This window comes from Sceloporus undulatus, chromosome 2 (genome assembly GCF_019175285.1).
Source record: "Sceloporus undulatus isolate JIND9_A2432 ecotype Alabama chromosome 2, SceUnd_v1.1, whole genome shotgun sequence".
Lineage (NCBI taxonomy): Eukaryota > Metazoa > Chordata > Lepidosauria > Squamata > Phrynosomatidae > Sceloporus > Sceloporus undulatus.
In genome coordinates, this window is record NC_056523.1 from 240,596,083 (window position 1) to 240,613,786 (window position 17,704).

The 17,704-nt window shown below is 40.8% G+C and overlaps 1 protein-coding gene across 1 annotated transcript in view; it reads right to left on the minus strand.

Annotated features, from left to right (window-relative positions):
* Positions 1-17,253, minus strand: part of SLC1A1 (solute carrier family 1 member 1) — a 56,496-nt gene extending 39,243 nt beyond the window's left edge. The window contains exon 1 of the mRNA XM_042454852.1: positions 16,835-17,253. Coding sequence (XP_042310786.1) covers positions 16,835-16,943 — 109 coding nt within the window. The 5' untranslated portion in view covers positions 16,944-17,253. The remainder of the gene's footprint in view (positions 1-16,834) is intronic.
* Between the last annotated feature and the right edge of the window lie 451 nt (positions 17,254-17,704).

Below are 17,704 nucleotides of genomic sequence, written 5' to 3' on the forward strand. Positions count from 1 at the left end.
TCCAAATGCATCTGAGGAAGTGGACTTAGGTATAGGAAAACTCATTCTGCCAGCTCCTTTCTTGCAGTGAGTCTCCAAGGGGCAACAAGAGCTCTATTATTATTATTATTACTACTACCAAGTGCACCTGAGGAAGTGGACTTAAGTTTAAGAAAGCTCATTCTGCCAACTCCTTTCTTGTAGGGAGTCTCAAAGGGACTACAAAATTACTCTACAATATTATTATTATTATTATTATTATTATTATTATTATTATTATTATATCCAAATGCATCTGATGGAGCAGAATGAAGCAGGGCAGGATTATATGGAAGAGCAATTTTGGCCAATCAGGAAGAGGCGAGCAGCGATTGGCTAAGGCTGCTGAGTGTGATAGATTGGATAGATTGGTCCCGGCCTAGATTGGATAGATTGGTCCTGGCCTGGCCTCATGCATGGCCTGGCTGGCTGGGGGATGTAGTTTAAGTTCTTCTACTTCGGATGGGCAAACAGGACTTTAAAATCCCCAACTTCCAGGAAAAATCCCAGAAATGGGCAACACGGGGCAGAATGCTTGAAACAGATTTAAAAAATAAAAATAAAAATCAACACCGGTGGTTGCACTTCATAATCCCAAAATGCTGTTGCAACTAAAAATGTAGTCTGAGAAGCTGCGTTGTTTTCAATTATCATTTTCAATATATGGTTCTACACACTTGAGCACAATCAACACTTAACTTAATAAATATGGGTGAATACAGAGGACCAGTTTATTATGCAAATAATGTGGAGAAGTATGTCTGCCCACTTCTTAACTCTATCAATATAGACTCCTGTGACTGTCTTTGCTATTATTTGATTGCTGTTGATCTACCCCATGCTACTGACTTCTTGTGACAGTGTGCAGAGAGGATATAGAGTTTTGCAATTTTATTCTAGTTCTTTGTTTAGAAATGTAGATGATTATTTTCGCAGTTGTGTGCATTTATTCATACTGATAAAGAGGTTGTTTTGGGGAGATAAATGAAAGGTTTCCCCTACTCTTTAGAGACTGAAGATTATAAGTACCAGTAGTTTCTGTGCCTCTTAGAAGGCTGTGTTGAACTTCAGCCTTCTATTATGCATAATTTCACATCTCACAACTGAGATCAAACATACATATCCTGTCCACCATTGCAATCATACACCACATAGAGCAACATATTTCAGAAATGAAGAAGAAGATGATGATGATGATTTATATCCTGCCTTCTTCATAGTATAGAACACAAGACTGCTTACAATTATATTAAACAATAGTTATTTTAATTATTTTTCAATTACAAACAACATAGTGTAACAATCTAACCAATATAGGGTTCAGTTTGCAATTTTTTAATATTGCCTGAAGCACGGTTTTTCCTTTAGAATTTCTCTCTGCCCATTTCTTTCAATTTCTATTTGCTGCATTCCAGAAATAGAGTTCCTTAATCAAATAAGCTTTATTTGCATAGTAAAAGCTTTTCCTATTAAACTTATCAAACTAATCAAATATTTAAAATATCTTATAAAACGGCAAATATTTAGAACTTCAAACTATAGGAGCCACATTTGGAACAGAAGGCCTACAACATAAAAGCTGAACCATAGAGGGAAAAGTAAGGAAGACAAGCTATTCCTGGAAAGAAATCACTAGCAGATGGATTCTATAGCATGTGGAAATGCTTATTAATGTTAAAGTTATTAATGAGGAGGAAAGCTAGGAGAGAGTGCAGCAATTTGCTTTTACCTGGGTCTACTGAGACGGGCAAGATGCTGCCCCCTTCTCCTTTTCCTCTTCCCCCAGCTGAGTTAATTGAGTGCAAAGGTTTTGCATTTTGAATTTATTTTATTGCAACTAAAGTCAGCTGAGGGCAAAAGAGAAAAGTGGAAGGGGGAAGAGACAAACTGGTTGTGAAAGCAGCTGAAAGAGAGAGATGGCAGAGGATTAACTGGGGCTGTCCCTGCCAAATTGGGCAAGTTGCAAGTAGGGTTGCCATAACCCGGTTGCAACCGGGTTTTCCCAGTTTTGGCTGCACCTGCCCGGTCACGGCACGGGTGCAGCCAAAAACCGGGAAAAGCCCGGTTGCAGCAGGGTTGCTGGGCAACCCTGGGGCCTCGCTGCTCTCCTCCTCCTCCACCGCACATGGTCGCGCAGAGGAAAAGGAGGGCAGCGAGGCCTGAGGTGGAGGAGGCTGCAGGGAGGCGGTGCCTCTCGGGCGCAGCCGCGCCAACCTCCCCGCCTCCCTGCAGCCTCCTCCCTTTCCTGGCCTCCGAGGAGGCCAGGAATGAGGCGAGGCCGCGGCGCTCGCCAGGGGGCTCCTCGCCTCCTTCCTGGCCTCTGCTGGGGCCAGGAACGGGGCGAGGCCCCATCCTGGCCTCCGATTGCGGCGGGGCCCAGGCGGGGAGGGAAAGCCTCCTTAAGTGGAGGCTTCCCTCGCTGCTTGGCCTCCGCTCCCCGCCGCGATCGCGAGGTAAAATGTAGGGCATAATTTTCAAATGTAGGACAGATTTTTGTGTGTCCTACATTTGAAAATTTTGTCCTACATTTTCCCGGTTTTGAGGTCCGGTGCTATGGCAACCCTAGTTGCAAGGTATACATATATAGCCAATAGTCTTCTCATATTATCTTCCCCAATATATGCCTTACCTTCTTCCGCACAATCTAATGCATTGCAGGGAAAAATTATATCAGGTCAGTGAAGTAGTGGAGTAAATTTTGAAGGTCAGATGCTCCTAGTGACTGAGACTGAGATCAATATCTAGCTCAACAAAACATTTTTAGCAGTTTATTTACTTAAAGTTGGCCCTTGGTAAACCTCTGGTTTCAGGACCCCCCATGGATACCGAAATCTGTGGATGCTCAATTCCCATTAAAGCATAATGGCATAGTAAAATGGTGTCCCTTATATGAAATGGCAAAATCAAAATTTACATTTTGGAATTTATATATTTTTTGAATATTTTCAAGCTGTGAATGGTCGAATCTATGGGTAAAGAATCCATGGAGGATATGGAGGGTTGACTGTACTTTTTTATTCCATTAATACCCCACCTTTCTCCAGTCAAGGAACCAAAGGCAGCTTGCAGAATTTAAAATAAATGTACTATTACAAAAGTTTAAAAAAGCAATTGGACAACAGTTCTATTAAAAACCCAAAGTTAAGAACTTTGAAAATACATCTTAAAATGCATTTTAAAACATAATTGAAAACCTACAAAATAAAAATAAAACACACCACTTGAATATCATTCAGACATATGATTAAAAGCAATGAAAGAGCTGTATAAATCAAAAAGCCTTAACCGACTGGCAGAATAATGGCAGGAAGAGGAACTGAACTGAACTCTCCCATGGAGGGAATTCATAGGGGCAACTGGCAAGGACATGGGAGAGAGCCTTTCCAGTGGTTGCTCCCATGTGCTCACCAGTCGCCCCTGTGAAGGTGGTGAGAGAAAGCCCTCCCTGAAGATTTATAACTCAGGCTCGCTCTCATGGGGAGATAGGTAAAGGGATCTTGTAGCACCTTTGAGACTAGAAGAAAGAAGCTGGTAGCATGTGCTTTTGTAGACTCAAGGCTACGAAAGCCTGTGCTGCCAGCTTCATTCTTCCAGTTTCGTCCCAAAGGTGCTAAAAGATCCTTTTGCATACTGATTTTCCACACTAACTTGGCTATGTCTTTGAATTCTACCACCACGGGGAGATATGGCTTTTTAGTTTTCACCCGCAACAGGAGGAGGTGCTTGGTAAAGATTATGGGGCTTCACTGCCCATTTAAGTCCCAGTCTTCTGAAAAGAGTTTGGATGACTACAGATGTGGCTCACAATAATAAATCAATTTTCCCTCCAGGATTGCAGCTAAACTCAGAAACATTAAGGAAGTCTAAAGTGTATGATGGATTATATCATTGCCTCTATTAATCAATAACCAAAAAGCCATGGCACTCTGAAGCTGTCCAAGACACACTGCAGAAATCATCTAGTTTGAAATAGCTTTAACTGCCCTGGCTCAGTGCTAGGGAATTCTGGAAATTGTAGTTTATTGTGGCACCAGAGCTTTCTGACAGACAAGGCTAAATGTCTCACAAAACTATAGTTCCCATTCTCAAACTGGATTATTTCTGCAGTGTGTTTTGGACCTTGGTTAAATGGCCCTCTGCGTGGGGCCCAGTGTTACATTTTCCCTGTCAACAACTGCTTTGCTGGAAGAGCTGTGGTTTCTGTTACATTACTGTTGCTGTTATTATTATAGTACTGCCACTGTATGGGATGTTTTACAACATCTAAGCTGATAGGTCTCTGCATAAAGTTTAAAAGTGAACACTTCAGAAGAAGGGAATGAAAACAGATGTAGGGAAACACATCTGCTTTTATGATGGAAAATCTGTGCATAGGCTGTTATTTTTTACAACTAATTTATATTTATATTTGTATTTTTCATTTCTCCCCCAAAGGCATTAATTGTTCATGTATAGACATAAGATTCTAGATTGTTAGAAATGGAAAAGCAAGCAACATTTTTATCTCTTGTGGAAATGAATCTTGATTTCAAAACAAAATATAAAGGAATGTTACATACACATAAAAGAAGGGAAATGAGTTGTGTTTCAATTATTCTTTCGCTTTTGTTTTATAGATACATATCCTGCTTTAGGAGGCTTTTTGAGCTTTCAGCCTAAAGTGTGAAGCTGTCAAATGAAACCATCTGCCAACTGTCTTGGACTAAGAAAGATGCAGTTTTGTGATGACATACCAGGCAATCTCTCTTGCTCAGTATCACAGCAGGAAGAAACAGAAAACTCTCATTACATTTCCGACTATCATACTTTAGTCAGGATGTCTGGCTTGTAATTTTCAACTTAATAAATATGTATTTCTAAATATATCAAAAGGAAAGAAATACATTTGAACATTGGTACTACTGAGGACTTATTAGGCAGTCATTGAAAATGTTTGTTATAAATATATTTGGCCATATAGTAACAAGTTTTTCTATAAACTCATTTCTAGATGAGTAACACTTTTAATTGGTTTTATATTCCTCACTCCCAATGTTTTATAAGCACTCAGCCTGGAGAAAATAACACCTATGCTGCATTTTACATGCACTTCTGCATCAATTAGTGACAAGAGAAAGAAAATAGGGTGACCAGAGAAGGATGGGTCAATAGTGTGCATAAAACATCACAGTAAAGGTAAGGGAAACATCTTTAGAAGAAAGAAATAATCCTCCAAAAAGCAGCATAACAGGAAGGAGGGAAATTCTCATTTTGCTTCACTGTTTTTAACCTGCCTATTGGCAGGTTTGGATGAAGAGGGAGGAAGGCAGTTATATTCTTCCATTCACATGTGGATGCAATGCAAAAGTTGTTAAGAGGAAGGTATGCAGCAGAGGAAGACAAAACAGGTTTTCATTCCTCCTAACCTAATGGCTGCCATTCACATTATTGACTGTTTAGATAGAATATATTGGCCATTGCAGAGAATAAAAAATAAGGAATTTTAAGATGAAATGTACATAAAGACAGCAGCTCTATGAATTATACTCCAGTCCTCTCTGGATTCCAGAACAAATAAACCCTGTGCCTGTGTCTCTGGAGCTGGAGGTCTGCCCTGTGCTCGTGCTCCTGTCTGTAAGGGCAGTTCATATAGAGATCATCAGAGTCATAAAATTTATTCAGAGAGCAGATCTGGGAATAATGGCATAAAGACTTCCTGCTCTGGTTAATAACTAGCTTCAGTGGATAATGGATGCATGTTATCAGTGTTTCTTCATTTGAAAATAAACTCAATTTGGCTGGAGAATTGAATTGCCCAGAGTCTGGGTGGAAATTTTCTGTGGATTTGAGTTTTTAAATTATTAATTCTTAATCCAGAAAACTTTCCATAACGTATGTTTTTGCTTATGTTCAACATACACACAAGGAGGAAGATTCTGCTCCCCCACTCCCCAGGCATAAATTAGGAAGCTAAATTCCCTCTAATTTTGGCTACAGAGAAACACAGACACCTAAATAATTCAGTTTAAGGCCCTATTTTTAAAGCCTTATGCTATATAAAGATTTGAATAAATAAAACAATAATTTTAAAGTTGATGGCTGAACTTCCTAGTTTCTTTCAGATTTCTTCTGACAAGAAAAAATGGGTTGACAAGTGACTGCAATGCCAAAGAATTTAACTTTTTGTTGTATGTATGTTTACCTTTGCCATTGTTCACTCACCAAAACATTTTCCTCCCTATTGTTATTCTTTTGTTTTTTTAAAAAATACCACTCCCCTGTATAATAAACATAGAGGGTTATTCCCTCCTGTATCCCAATATCCAGTTTCAATATCATTCCAGCTATTCCTTCAGTTTTTTTCCAGATTATCACTTCATAGTAAAACAAATGTACAGCTGGCAGACATCCTTCCACAAGGAAGCGGTTATATTTAGGGGATTTTGCATCTTTTCTTGTTGTTGTTGTTGTGTGCCTTGTAAATCATTTCTGACTTATGGTGACTTCACTTGGTGACCTTGGACAAGTCACATTCTCTCAACTTCAGGGAAAGACAATGGAAAACCTCCTCTGAATAAATCCCGCCAAGGTTTGCCTTAGGGTTGGAAATGACTTAAAGGTACACAACAGCAACAAAAAGAAACTTATCACGGACTTTCTTAGTAAGATTTGTTCAAAAGGGGTTGCCTTTGCCTTTCTCTGTGGTGGAGAGAGTGTGACTCATCACCCAATGGGTTTCTACAGCCAAGTGTGGATTCGAACCCTAGTCTCCAGAATCATGTCCAATGCTCAAACCAGTACACTATGCTGGTTCTCCATATTTTGCATCTTCTCGTTACTTAATCCTCTGTATTTTCTTGCTTGGAAAACATCCATCTTGCCACATCAGAGCAGTTGCAATTTACAGTGCTGCACAGAGAGTAGCTGAGAGTCATAGATACCTACTGGACAGAATGCTTACTGAGAGGTTCACATGACCACCCATACATTCGGACATGGATGACAGCAGGATTGTGTTCACTGGCCACATAGCATTCACACTCTGTGCGCTGGCTATCTATTAGGAGCCCTCCAATGAAAGGTGAAATCCTGTGACAACTGGATTTCTCTGTGCAGGGAGAAGCCCTATACCTGTCAATAAAGTACAATTCCTTAACCTTTGTACCACATTTATGGCAGGTAGAGGTGCGTGCAGTTAATCTATGTGTCCATAGAAGGGGTGCAGTCAGGAGGTATAAGCAGTAACGTCACGGGTGTGTGTGTGTGTGCAGACCACACCGGGTGACACCCCAGAAGCGTTGGTCCCCGGCCCTTCCTGGGACTGTGCGGCTGCTCCTCCGCCCTCTCTGGGGCCACGTGGGAGCATCTCTGGCTGCAAGGGGCATCTCCTGCCACACATGTGTGCTCCTGTGCTCCCCGGAAGTCCCTCAGAAGTCCTGACCCCCAGAAGTCTGCCCCCTCCATGAGTGACCGCACCAGGTGACACCAACACTAGGGATGCCATTGGGTATGATCCCCCCCACCACAGATGTTCTGTACAGTTTTAAGTTTAAAACAAAACAAAACATGACAAACATTTTGAACTACAACCCTTTTATAGTTCAAAATACAGTGGGCTCTCCACATTTGTTGGGGTTAGGGGTACAGGACCCCTGTGAAAGTTAAAAAAACCACATCAAAAAACCCTCTTTTTTACTGGAGAGAAAACTTCTCTAGGAATCTCTACATCCTCCAGTGCAACTCTATGGCCAACATTCAGCAGAGGTGAGCAATGTAATCATGCTGTAGAACCTACAAATGCCTAGAGAAGTGTTTTCATGCTGGAGGACCTAGGTTCCTAGAGAGAATATATCAATCAAATTCACTAATAATAAAATCCACAAAAGTCAAAGCCTCAAATGTGGACGGCCAGATGTACATCCATGCCTTTCCCCAGGATATTCTTTAATCAAAAGTATCACAGAGATGAGAACAACACTACATGGGAATTCTTTCCCCCTATTTGTACTATTACTGATTAGGTATGATGTTGTTCCCATAATAATTTGCACCACATCCTGACCATTATACCACTGTTCAGCTTTCAAAGAGAGAATTCACATAGATTAAATATACCTGAGACAAAAGCCTGCTTTAAGTTTCATTCCAGTCAATGACACCATTCCTTGACCAATGGACTTAACATAAAAATTAATGGAGGGTAACTACCAGAGCACATCTTTGCTTCTTTTCCTCCACTCCACTGACCAGTACATCAGAGTTTGTCCAATGTGAACAAAGTGAAACTCAGCCACTAATAGTGAAATATTCAGCTAGGACACAGGAAGGAGAAGCTGAATCATGGTTATGATACTACACAACTCCTTGCTCATGTCTGCGTTAGAAAAAAATTAAATCTCACCAGAAGCAGTAGTTTTCAATGCTTTTTTATAATGAAAAATAATGGAAACAAGTAGCTAGGTATCCTTGAACAAATATAATTAATGAAACACTGTTAATATTAATGAAAATACTGATCTCAGTCCAGCAAAAATTGGTTGTGTTTCAGGTTGCAATCTTATGCACACCTATAAGCCTCAATGAATTCCCTGAAATTTATTTCTGAATAGACATGCATAGACTACTCTGTCAGCCTGTGCATAATTTGCTATTCAATAATCCCAAATAGCATTTTCCTAATATTTCAGATTATATTGATATAATCAAGAAGACTCCATGTTTTCTTAGTCCTTAAAGAAAATGTATAGATACATTATCACTACGAAAGCACTGCTATTCAAAAGTTTTTGTTATCTGTTACCGAAACCTAAACTGTATACAATGTGAGGATATGACCTTTAAATGACATAATTCAACTGGTTGCTTTGAAATATGACAACCTTGATCATTCCAAATACTAAAAATACACCTAGCACAAAATGATTCTTGTTAACAATGTTCCAAAGTACTGAAGTATAACACTATATATATATTGATCTTAATATAACACTATTTGTAAAAGCTATTTTAGCACAGCAAGTTCCAGACTGTTCAACCTTAATACATTAGGCGAAGAATTGCCAAAGGTCTTTGTTAAATTCAGATTAGTTTATGTCCTTACATTTTAATTCTATTATATTTTCTGAAAGACACAGACATTAATAAATATTATCTAGCAAAAAGCATATACTCAAAGCCATTACTGTAGGTACACATACAAGTTGCAAATTTTCCCAGAATTTCTTGACATCACATTTTAAAATGTATGGATCTTTTAAAAGTGAAAATTAGAAGTTAGTTTCTACTATGTGCAAAATACCTACCATTTTGAAAATCAGAAAATGAACAAATTAGGCATGGGTGGTGTAGTGTTGGACTACGACTCTGGAAACCAGGGCTGAGATTCCTGTTCAGCCATGAAAACCCACTCGGTGACCTTGGGTAAGTCACACATTCTCAGCCCCAGGAAACTGACTTGATGGGTTTGTCTTAGGGTGGCCATAAGTCAGAAATGCACACATCACTATTATTTATCATGTGGCTTTTTTAAAAAGTCCTAATTAGATCTATCCTGTTCAGTGGAGAAAGGGGTTGTAAGGTAAGGGAGAATAAAAACACAAATAAAATTCAGAAAACGCATTTCAGGCCATTCTCAAGGAGATCTGTTCCCGGAAAACACGTTTTTGCATGTGTGAGTTCCCTTATGAATCTGATCTTGTTCTTACAAATGAGAGACTCTGGAAGAAAAGAACTCCAGTTGTGAGTAAATAAAGAAAAAAAAAACACACACCATAGGACTTCTACAAGTCCCTTGTATGAGTTTAGGCTCTACTTCTTATATTCACCAGCACTACATGTACAATTTTATATAGATGATTTGCTCTTTCAGGAATTAATCAAAGCATATAGTTCTCTTCTTCCATCTCTGTCACGAGTGAAATTTTGTTCTGTAAAGAACAGAAAAATCCTCCTGCACAATAAATGAGTGCATAAGAGTTTATGTCCTTGGGGAAAATGTAGTTCTCCAAATCACAAATTCTGCTCAATTGTTTTACAGAGCAATCTTGTGGATTTCTGCTAATTTCTACACTGTGTTCTGTGAGTTCAAATGATGCTTAAGGAATGATGTTCCAAATCACATTAGTCCAGATGGTGTGGACTAACATGAACTAATGAGTGTCTTGCAATATCATCATCATCATCACCACCACCACCACCCCTAACACAATTGTCATCATTCATATTGGCTATAATTCATATCAAGGATTTTATCAAACTAAATATACAAATATGTTTTAGAAGAATATTGTACAGTCGTCCATCCCAATTTGCGGTCTTGCTGTTTGCATCCCCTGGTCTTCTAAATACGGCAAGCCAAGAGAGATATAATGGCATGCACACATGTGGTACACACGCAGCGCCACACACACAAGCGTGCCCCTATTGTAATCAATGGGGCTCCAATAGTGGCGATTTCCCACGATTCATAGGGAAGTCCGGAACGGATCCCCCGCGAATTGGAAGGGACAACTGTAATCTGTTGAAAAGTTAATGTAATGCAAAGGGCACAAAAATATGTATGATATCATGATCTCCAGATATCTTTAACAGGCAAGAAAAAATGAAAATAGACTGGGTGAGATGCTGGGGAAGATGCTGACATCTCTGCCTCACATAGAAAGATGGAGGGGTCTGCAGACATGTTCCCCTCCTGCAAACAGCTTTTGTGCAATATCTGTCATGATAAAGAGATCTGAACCACAAATTATGCAGTCAAGTTTCCTGCAAGTCCAGAGATTGAACATATTATATTTATATAATTATATAGAAATATTATATGTATTATATTATATATTTATTATATGTCCTTTCAATTTGCCTTATACATATCCCTCAGATTGCATAATTCTCTGCATTTTCACAATGCAGTCTTTAACTTAGACATATCTGTGTGTTCTAAAATGTATATGTGAGTGTGTATTTTGTAATATATAAGCAGACAGACAGATATATGTGTATTTAAAATTAAATATAGTTACAATTTAATCAATATATTTAATGTGTTTAAAATTGCCTTCATGCATAAATTTGAGATATGACCAAAATCACACAAGAAATCAAATGCATGAAGGTCTGCTTCTCACAAATAACAAAGAATGGGCAAATCTGCATCTAGACGATGCTAGAAGTTGTGATTAACTTTTCTTCTGTATTTTTTTTTAAAAACTACACATCTACATAGAGAAAACTGTTACTAGAGGTCTAGACTATTCTCCTCTCTGTTGTGTTCATTTTCAGTGTGCAAGCTGTATCTCCCCCCAGCAAAGGAGCATTCTGTCCTCACACGCAGTGAAAATCAGTGCCATCCAGAGATAAACTTCTAGAATGACAAACGGTTTTCTAGCACCTAAAAGAGAATTACATTTATTATTATGGCATAACCTTTCATGATGAAGTAGCAATAGCAATAGCAAATACTTTTCTATATCACTTATCAGTGCACTTAAGCACTCCATCCATGAAAGTTTATCCTATAATGAATTTGTGAGATCTAAATTACACATTATGTCCTAGACCCAACTGCCAGTTTTAACTAGAGTAGAGGAATTGATTACCGAATAGTAATGCAACACTTGTGTAAATCTAATGATTCAGTTGGTCTACTCTAGTTAGTATTAACAATTGGATTTATGACTATATATTGCACTTTTTTTTTTAAAGGTGAACTTCAGCTGATCATTTGTGTTCTGAAGGGGAAACAGCAGCATGGTGCCTCTGTTCAGCTCACATTTCCAGCAGAAATCAGTGGAATTAAATATATATATATATATATATGCCAGAATAGCTTTTCTCAATGTTGGGGCCTACCCAACTACAACACCCCTCATCTCCAGCCACCACTGGTCATGGTATTAAAAAATAAAATGGTTATAGCCATTAAATATCATTCAGTTTGAATAATATTGTAGTGTGATATCTACTGTAGTGAAATTCCTGTACATATGTACAAATTCCCGCTTCCATCTGGGCTGCAGCCCAAGGGACTCTCCTTTACCCCTATACCATCGGGGAGGAGTGCCAAGGACAACTGCCTGGCGCCGCCGTTGCGGCCTTTTTGGAGGGAGGGAAATTGAGAGGGGGGTGCAGGTTTTACTGTCAGGGGATTGTTTTTCTGCATTGTATTATATTGTTTTTTCTGCATTGTATTATGTACTGTAATTTTACATTGTTGGCATTGTATGGTATTGTGTACTGTTTTCCCCTGTGCATTGTTTGCTTTGTATTTTGAGATCCTGTTGTAAGCCGCCTTGATCACATCCTGTGGAAAGGCGGGGTATAAATAAAACTAATAATAATAATAATATTTTCATGGGAATATAACCCACTGAACAGGATGCAATCTATTTCTAAATAAATGTGTGATGTACATTTACGGTAATAAGACTACAAAACTAAGGAGTAGGCTACATTCAACATATTGGGACTTACTGACAAATAAATATACTTGAGACCCATTCCCATGATCCTACACATTTCTAGGTAAGTCAGGACCATATATGGGGGAAACTGTATGTATGCTTACATAAAACTGTGTTGTGCAATGGGCCTTATTCCCTGGATCAGCAGAATGGTAAACTGGTTTACTCAAAAGTAAGTCCTATTAAACTGAGCTCTGTTGAGTTTAATGGGGTTAGTCCCAGAAAGATATCAGTACAGGATTGCAACCTTATTTTAAAGAAGCAGATTATGAATTAAGTCCCCTATTTTAAAGTAACACATGTCTGTAAATCCCATTAATCTTGATAGAATTTACATGCCCATTTTTAAAATGTAATTCTTTATGCAAAATAGCAACATTGCTATTTGTCCTTTTATATTATAACAATTGAAATTCAGAATATAGAAAGACATGATTAATGCTGTGAAAAAAAATGAGAAAAACCAGGTGGCATCTTTTAATTTGCCTTCAAACACCAAGATATATTTGTGAATTCCTGGCATTTAGGAAGAGATTAATATTGCATGAGAGTAATATTGGTTGGATAAACATGATTTACACTTCTAACAGTCACTGAGTGCAGTCAAGTAAATGAGATCACAGGAATGAATTATTTAGGAAATCCTGGCTGGAAACAACCACCAAGGATGCTTTTAATTTTATTTTTATTTTTTATAGTCAGGCAATTTATGCTGGAGTGAGGGGATTGCTTATGCTCAGTAAGAAGTGTCAGCCTCTAGTAAATAATTATACGTAAAATAACCATGCTAGAGTTGCTTGGGGAAATTGGAAAGAAAAGAGTTTGGGGTGTGTCTGTGTGTGTGTCAACTTTCATGGTGGTGAACCAAAATTTTGCTGCAATTCTGTTCATACTTACTTAGGATAAAGCTCCACTGAACACAGAGGTATCTACTGAGTATACCTGCTCAGGCTCTTACTGTCTTAACTCCACTGAACTCAGGAACAGCCCTGAACAGGACCTGAGGTAAAGGATTGCCAGATGCATAAGGTAAGTGACAGGATGGTACACCATCTCCCTTTCCACAGAGGAATGGACTCAACTGGTTGCTGGTTTTTACAACACGGGTACATTGTCTTCCCTCACACCTGAAGGCAGCAGGCTGGTGCCGAGGTTATAAGACCAGTGGCACAGATATCTATGTCCTTCAACCAAGGAAAATGGCTGTATAATAATAATAATAATAATAATAATAATTTATATTCTGCTTAATCACTTGGAATCCAAGCGGATTACAACAATAAAACAAGATACAGTTAAAATTCGAAAAATCCTATCCGCCTCCCCATGTATGGTGATACTGGAGTAGTTCAGGAGGAACAACTAGAGAGCTGTTGCTGCTGCCATCTCCACAGCATCTACTGGCACAAGGTGGGTTGCCTCATGCTGCCAAATGGTAGGGCAGGCCCTGTTCAGAGAAACTTATTACTAAGTAAATGTTATAGATCAGGCTCTGGTGCAACATTGGGATATGTGTTGTCATCAATGTCTCCTCAGTTATGGTCCTACACATCTTTATCTTAGAAGCAAACTACATTAAAATTGTTAAGATTTCCTTCCAAGATGGTTAGGATCAAGGGGCTGGACATCCAATTAGACTGGTCCCTGGTCTGAAATTAATAGTCTGCAGAGAGACTATGCAAAGTGATCTGTGCTCCCCTTAAACATATTATAAAGGAAGCTAAGTAAATATGCTTAGAATCAGGCACTATCCTTTCATAGGACTTTATCACATGGGGAAATCAGGGGGTTTAAACAGTGAAAATTGCATAAAAATCACACGAAAATCACGCAATCACAATTAACATTTTCACACGATGTCACGATTAAAGCACCATTATCCTGGGAATAAACAGGCAATGAACAGCAACAAATAATTCATGGGGAAAATACAAATCATTCATGGGAAAATCATTGTTTATTGCCTGTTTATTGCCCATTTATTCCCAGGATAATGGCTCTTTAATCATGATGTGTGTGAAAATGTTAATTACGATTGCGCTATTTTCACATGATTTTCTCTGTTTAAACCCCCCCCCCCCCCGGTTTTTCCCGCGTGATAAAATTTATAGCATCATAGAGTTGGAAGAGACCACAAGGCCATCCAGTCCAACCCACAATCAAAGCATCCCCGACAGACGGCCATCCAGCCTCTGTTTAAAAACCTCCAAGGAAGGAGACTCCACCACTCTCTGAGGGAATGTGCTCCACTGTCAAACAGCTCTTACTATCAGGAAGTTCCTCCTAACGTTTAGGTGGAATCTCTTTTCCTGCAGTTTGCATTTATTGTTCCCGCCTTGATCTGAGGAAAGGTGGGCTATAAATAAATAAATAAATAAATAAATAAATAAATAAATTATTATTATTATTACTATTATTATTATTCCGGGTCCTGTTCTCTGGAGCAGCAGAAAACAAGCTTGCTCCCTCCTCAATATGACACCCCTTCAAATACTTAAACATGGTTATTATATCCTTTTCTTCTCCAGGCTAAATATACCCAGCTCCCTAAGTCTTTCCTCATAAGGCATGGTTTCCAGACCCTTCACCATTTCGATAGCCCTCCTCTGGACACTTTCCAGCTTGTCCATGTCCTTTTTGAATTGTGGTGCCCAGAACTGAATGCAGTATTCCAGGTGAGGCCTGACCAAAGAAGAATGAAGTGGCACTATTACTTCCTTTGATCTAGACACTATACTTTCCTTAATAGTAAGAGCATTCATAGATGCTCAAACATTCAACCAGCTCTTCAGTAGCAGTAGGTCATCACCATGAGAATGTAAGCACTAGGCTGAACGATTTGTTCATTTCCAATTATCTCCATCGTTGCAACACGGCTGGTGAATCTTCATCGTCCGTCTGCAACAACACATTCCATATATCATGCCCATCCTTTTGACCTCCTGGAACAGTTTATCATTTGTTTGCTTATCTTTCTGGCACGGCATCTATATTACAGAAGGGCTCTGGGAGAAAAGTCCTTCACAATGTAGTGCTTATGCCTAGACAAAAATAAGCCCACACTGAATTCAATGGATCTTACTCCAGCGGAGAGCGGGAGTCAAGGAATACAGAACAGCAGTCTTAGGCTGCATCCACAGTGCAGACGTAATCTGTTGAAAGTAAGGATGCTTCCAATATTATCCTCATTACTAACGTACCTGAGGGAACGTATACCTACACACAAATCTTCAAAGAGACGCACATAAACTGTGAAAGGAAAGATTAGGACAAATTCTAATCTGCCTCAGAAGAAACTCAGTTCAAACCAAAGGGCCAGAGAGAGAAGCCAATGTGAGAGATATATTGTGTGCCTTCAAGTCGCCTGTTGACTCAGGGCAGCCCTATGAATGGCATAAGATAAGGTTTCCTCAGGAAAGGGATCCTCAGAATGCCTTGCCAGTCCCTTCCTCTGACATATAGCCTCCAGCACCTGCTCTTCCATGGCAGTCTCTCATCCAAGCACTAACCAGGGCTGACCTTGCTTAGCTTCTGAGATCAGACAGGGATTTCCTCCCTTGCATGCAGGGGGAGCAAAGGTCCTCACTGCAAAGGAGGGCCAGGCACTGCTGGATGGAGGACATCTGAGCAAAAAATGTAGGACGTGCCCAAACAAACAGCTAAAAGCACTCACATAAATAGAAATCCCTGCTTCTTAGTCAGGCTCAGAATGGAGGACATTTGAGACAAATGGAGGACATGAGGAAATAAAAAGCTCTAAACACTTTAAATCCTTGCTTCTTTTAGTGATACTGAAAATGGAGGTAGGTTGGGGATTCCTCCTGGGAAGAAGGCTGGCATGGAGGACATCTCCTGGAACAGGAGGACCCTGGTCCCCTGCAATCATCCAACCCACCCATCCCTCCTCCCTTCACTCCCCCAGGGGCCAGAGTCAAGGGACATGGAGGATGGGACCAAATACAAAGCTCAGGACACCCACAGAAATGCCAATCCCTGCTGCTTCTTAGTGATGCTCAAAATGGAGGACAGAGAAGGCTGGGATGTAAGACCTGTCCTGGAAAAGGAGGACGCCCCCATCCCTGCCTTCCTTTCCCCAGGCTGATCAGGGAAAGAAAAAGACAAAGCAAAAGCAATGGAAGCCCCTGCTTCTTGGCGATGCTGCTCCAAAGGGAGGCACTGGAGGAATGTCTCCTGGAGAGAGGCTGGAATGGAGGACGCGTCCTGGGAAAGGAGGACGCCTGGTTATCCTCCCCCTCTCCCAGGGAAAGGAAAGGACCACATCCCAGGGACTGGAAGGCCCTGCTTCCATAGGGAGGGCATACGGGGGAAGGGGGGGGATCCCTCTGGAGAGAGGTCCGGAGGGATCCTGGAGGACTCACCGAGGACCACGGCCAGGATGGTGCTGAGCAGGAGCCAGTTGTTCCGGAGGAAGCTCCCGCAGCCGCAGCAGCCGGGCTTCTTGGGGCTGGCTTGGGGCTCCTTCCCCATGGCTGCCTCCCGGGCCTCTCCCCAGAAGAAGAGGAAGGATGGAGGGCAGGCAGGCAGGAAGGAAGGGGCTTCAACGGCAGCAGCAGCAGCCGGCTCTGGGCTCGAGCTGCAGGGCTGCTTCCTCGCGGGGCTGCTGGCCTCCCTTGCGCTGCAGCAGCAGCAGCAGCAGCAATCGCCCCCTCTCTCTCTCTGCCAGGCTCCTTCCTCCTCCCCTGGGCTCTGTCTGCAGCAGGGGATGCTCCTGGGTCCTCCTCCTCCTCCTCTGCCTTCCTGGGCACCTGCTTCTTTGGGGAGAGTGCTGCTCAGACAGAGGAGGGCTGGGGCTGCTCTCTCCAGACAGGGAGGAGGAGGAGAATGCTCCCGCCCTTTTTCCCTGAGGGGGAAGGGAGAGAGGAATGGGTCATCATCACACAGGGACCAAGTGGAAGCAGAAACAGGCATTATTATCCCGCAAAAAGCGACCATTCACCATTAAGGGTTTATTTTCTCACACATTGTTTCAATTGCGTGGCCGGCGTCCCAGGAGTGTTCCACGAATGTCACGCAATTGCGGTAAAAGCTTTTCGCAAGACAACGTCACGTCAAAAAGCGATGAAAGTGCCAACAACCCGTGAATAACCAGGCAATAAACGGCAACAAATCATTCACAGGAAAATCCCTAAAAATGCTTTCTTGCCATTTACTGTATACACTCGTCCCTCCGTATCCACTAGGGTTAGGGGCACAAGGCCCCAATGAATGTGGGGAAACCACAAATAACA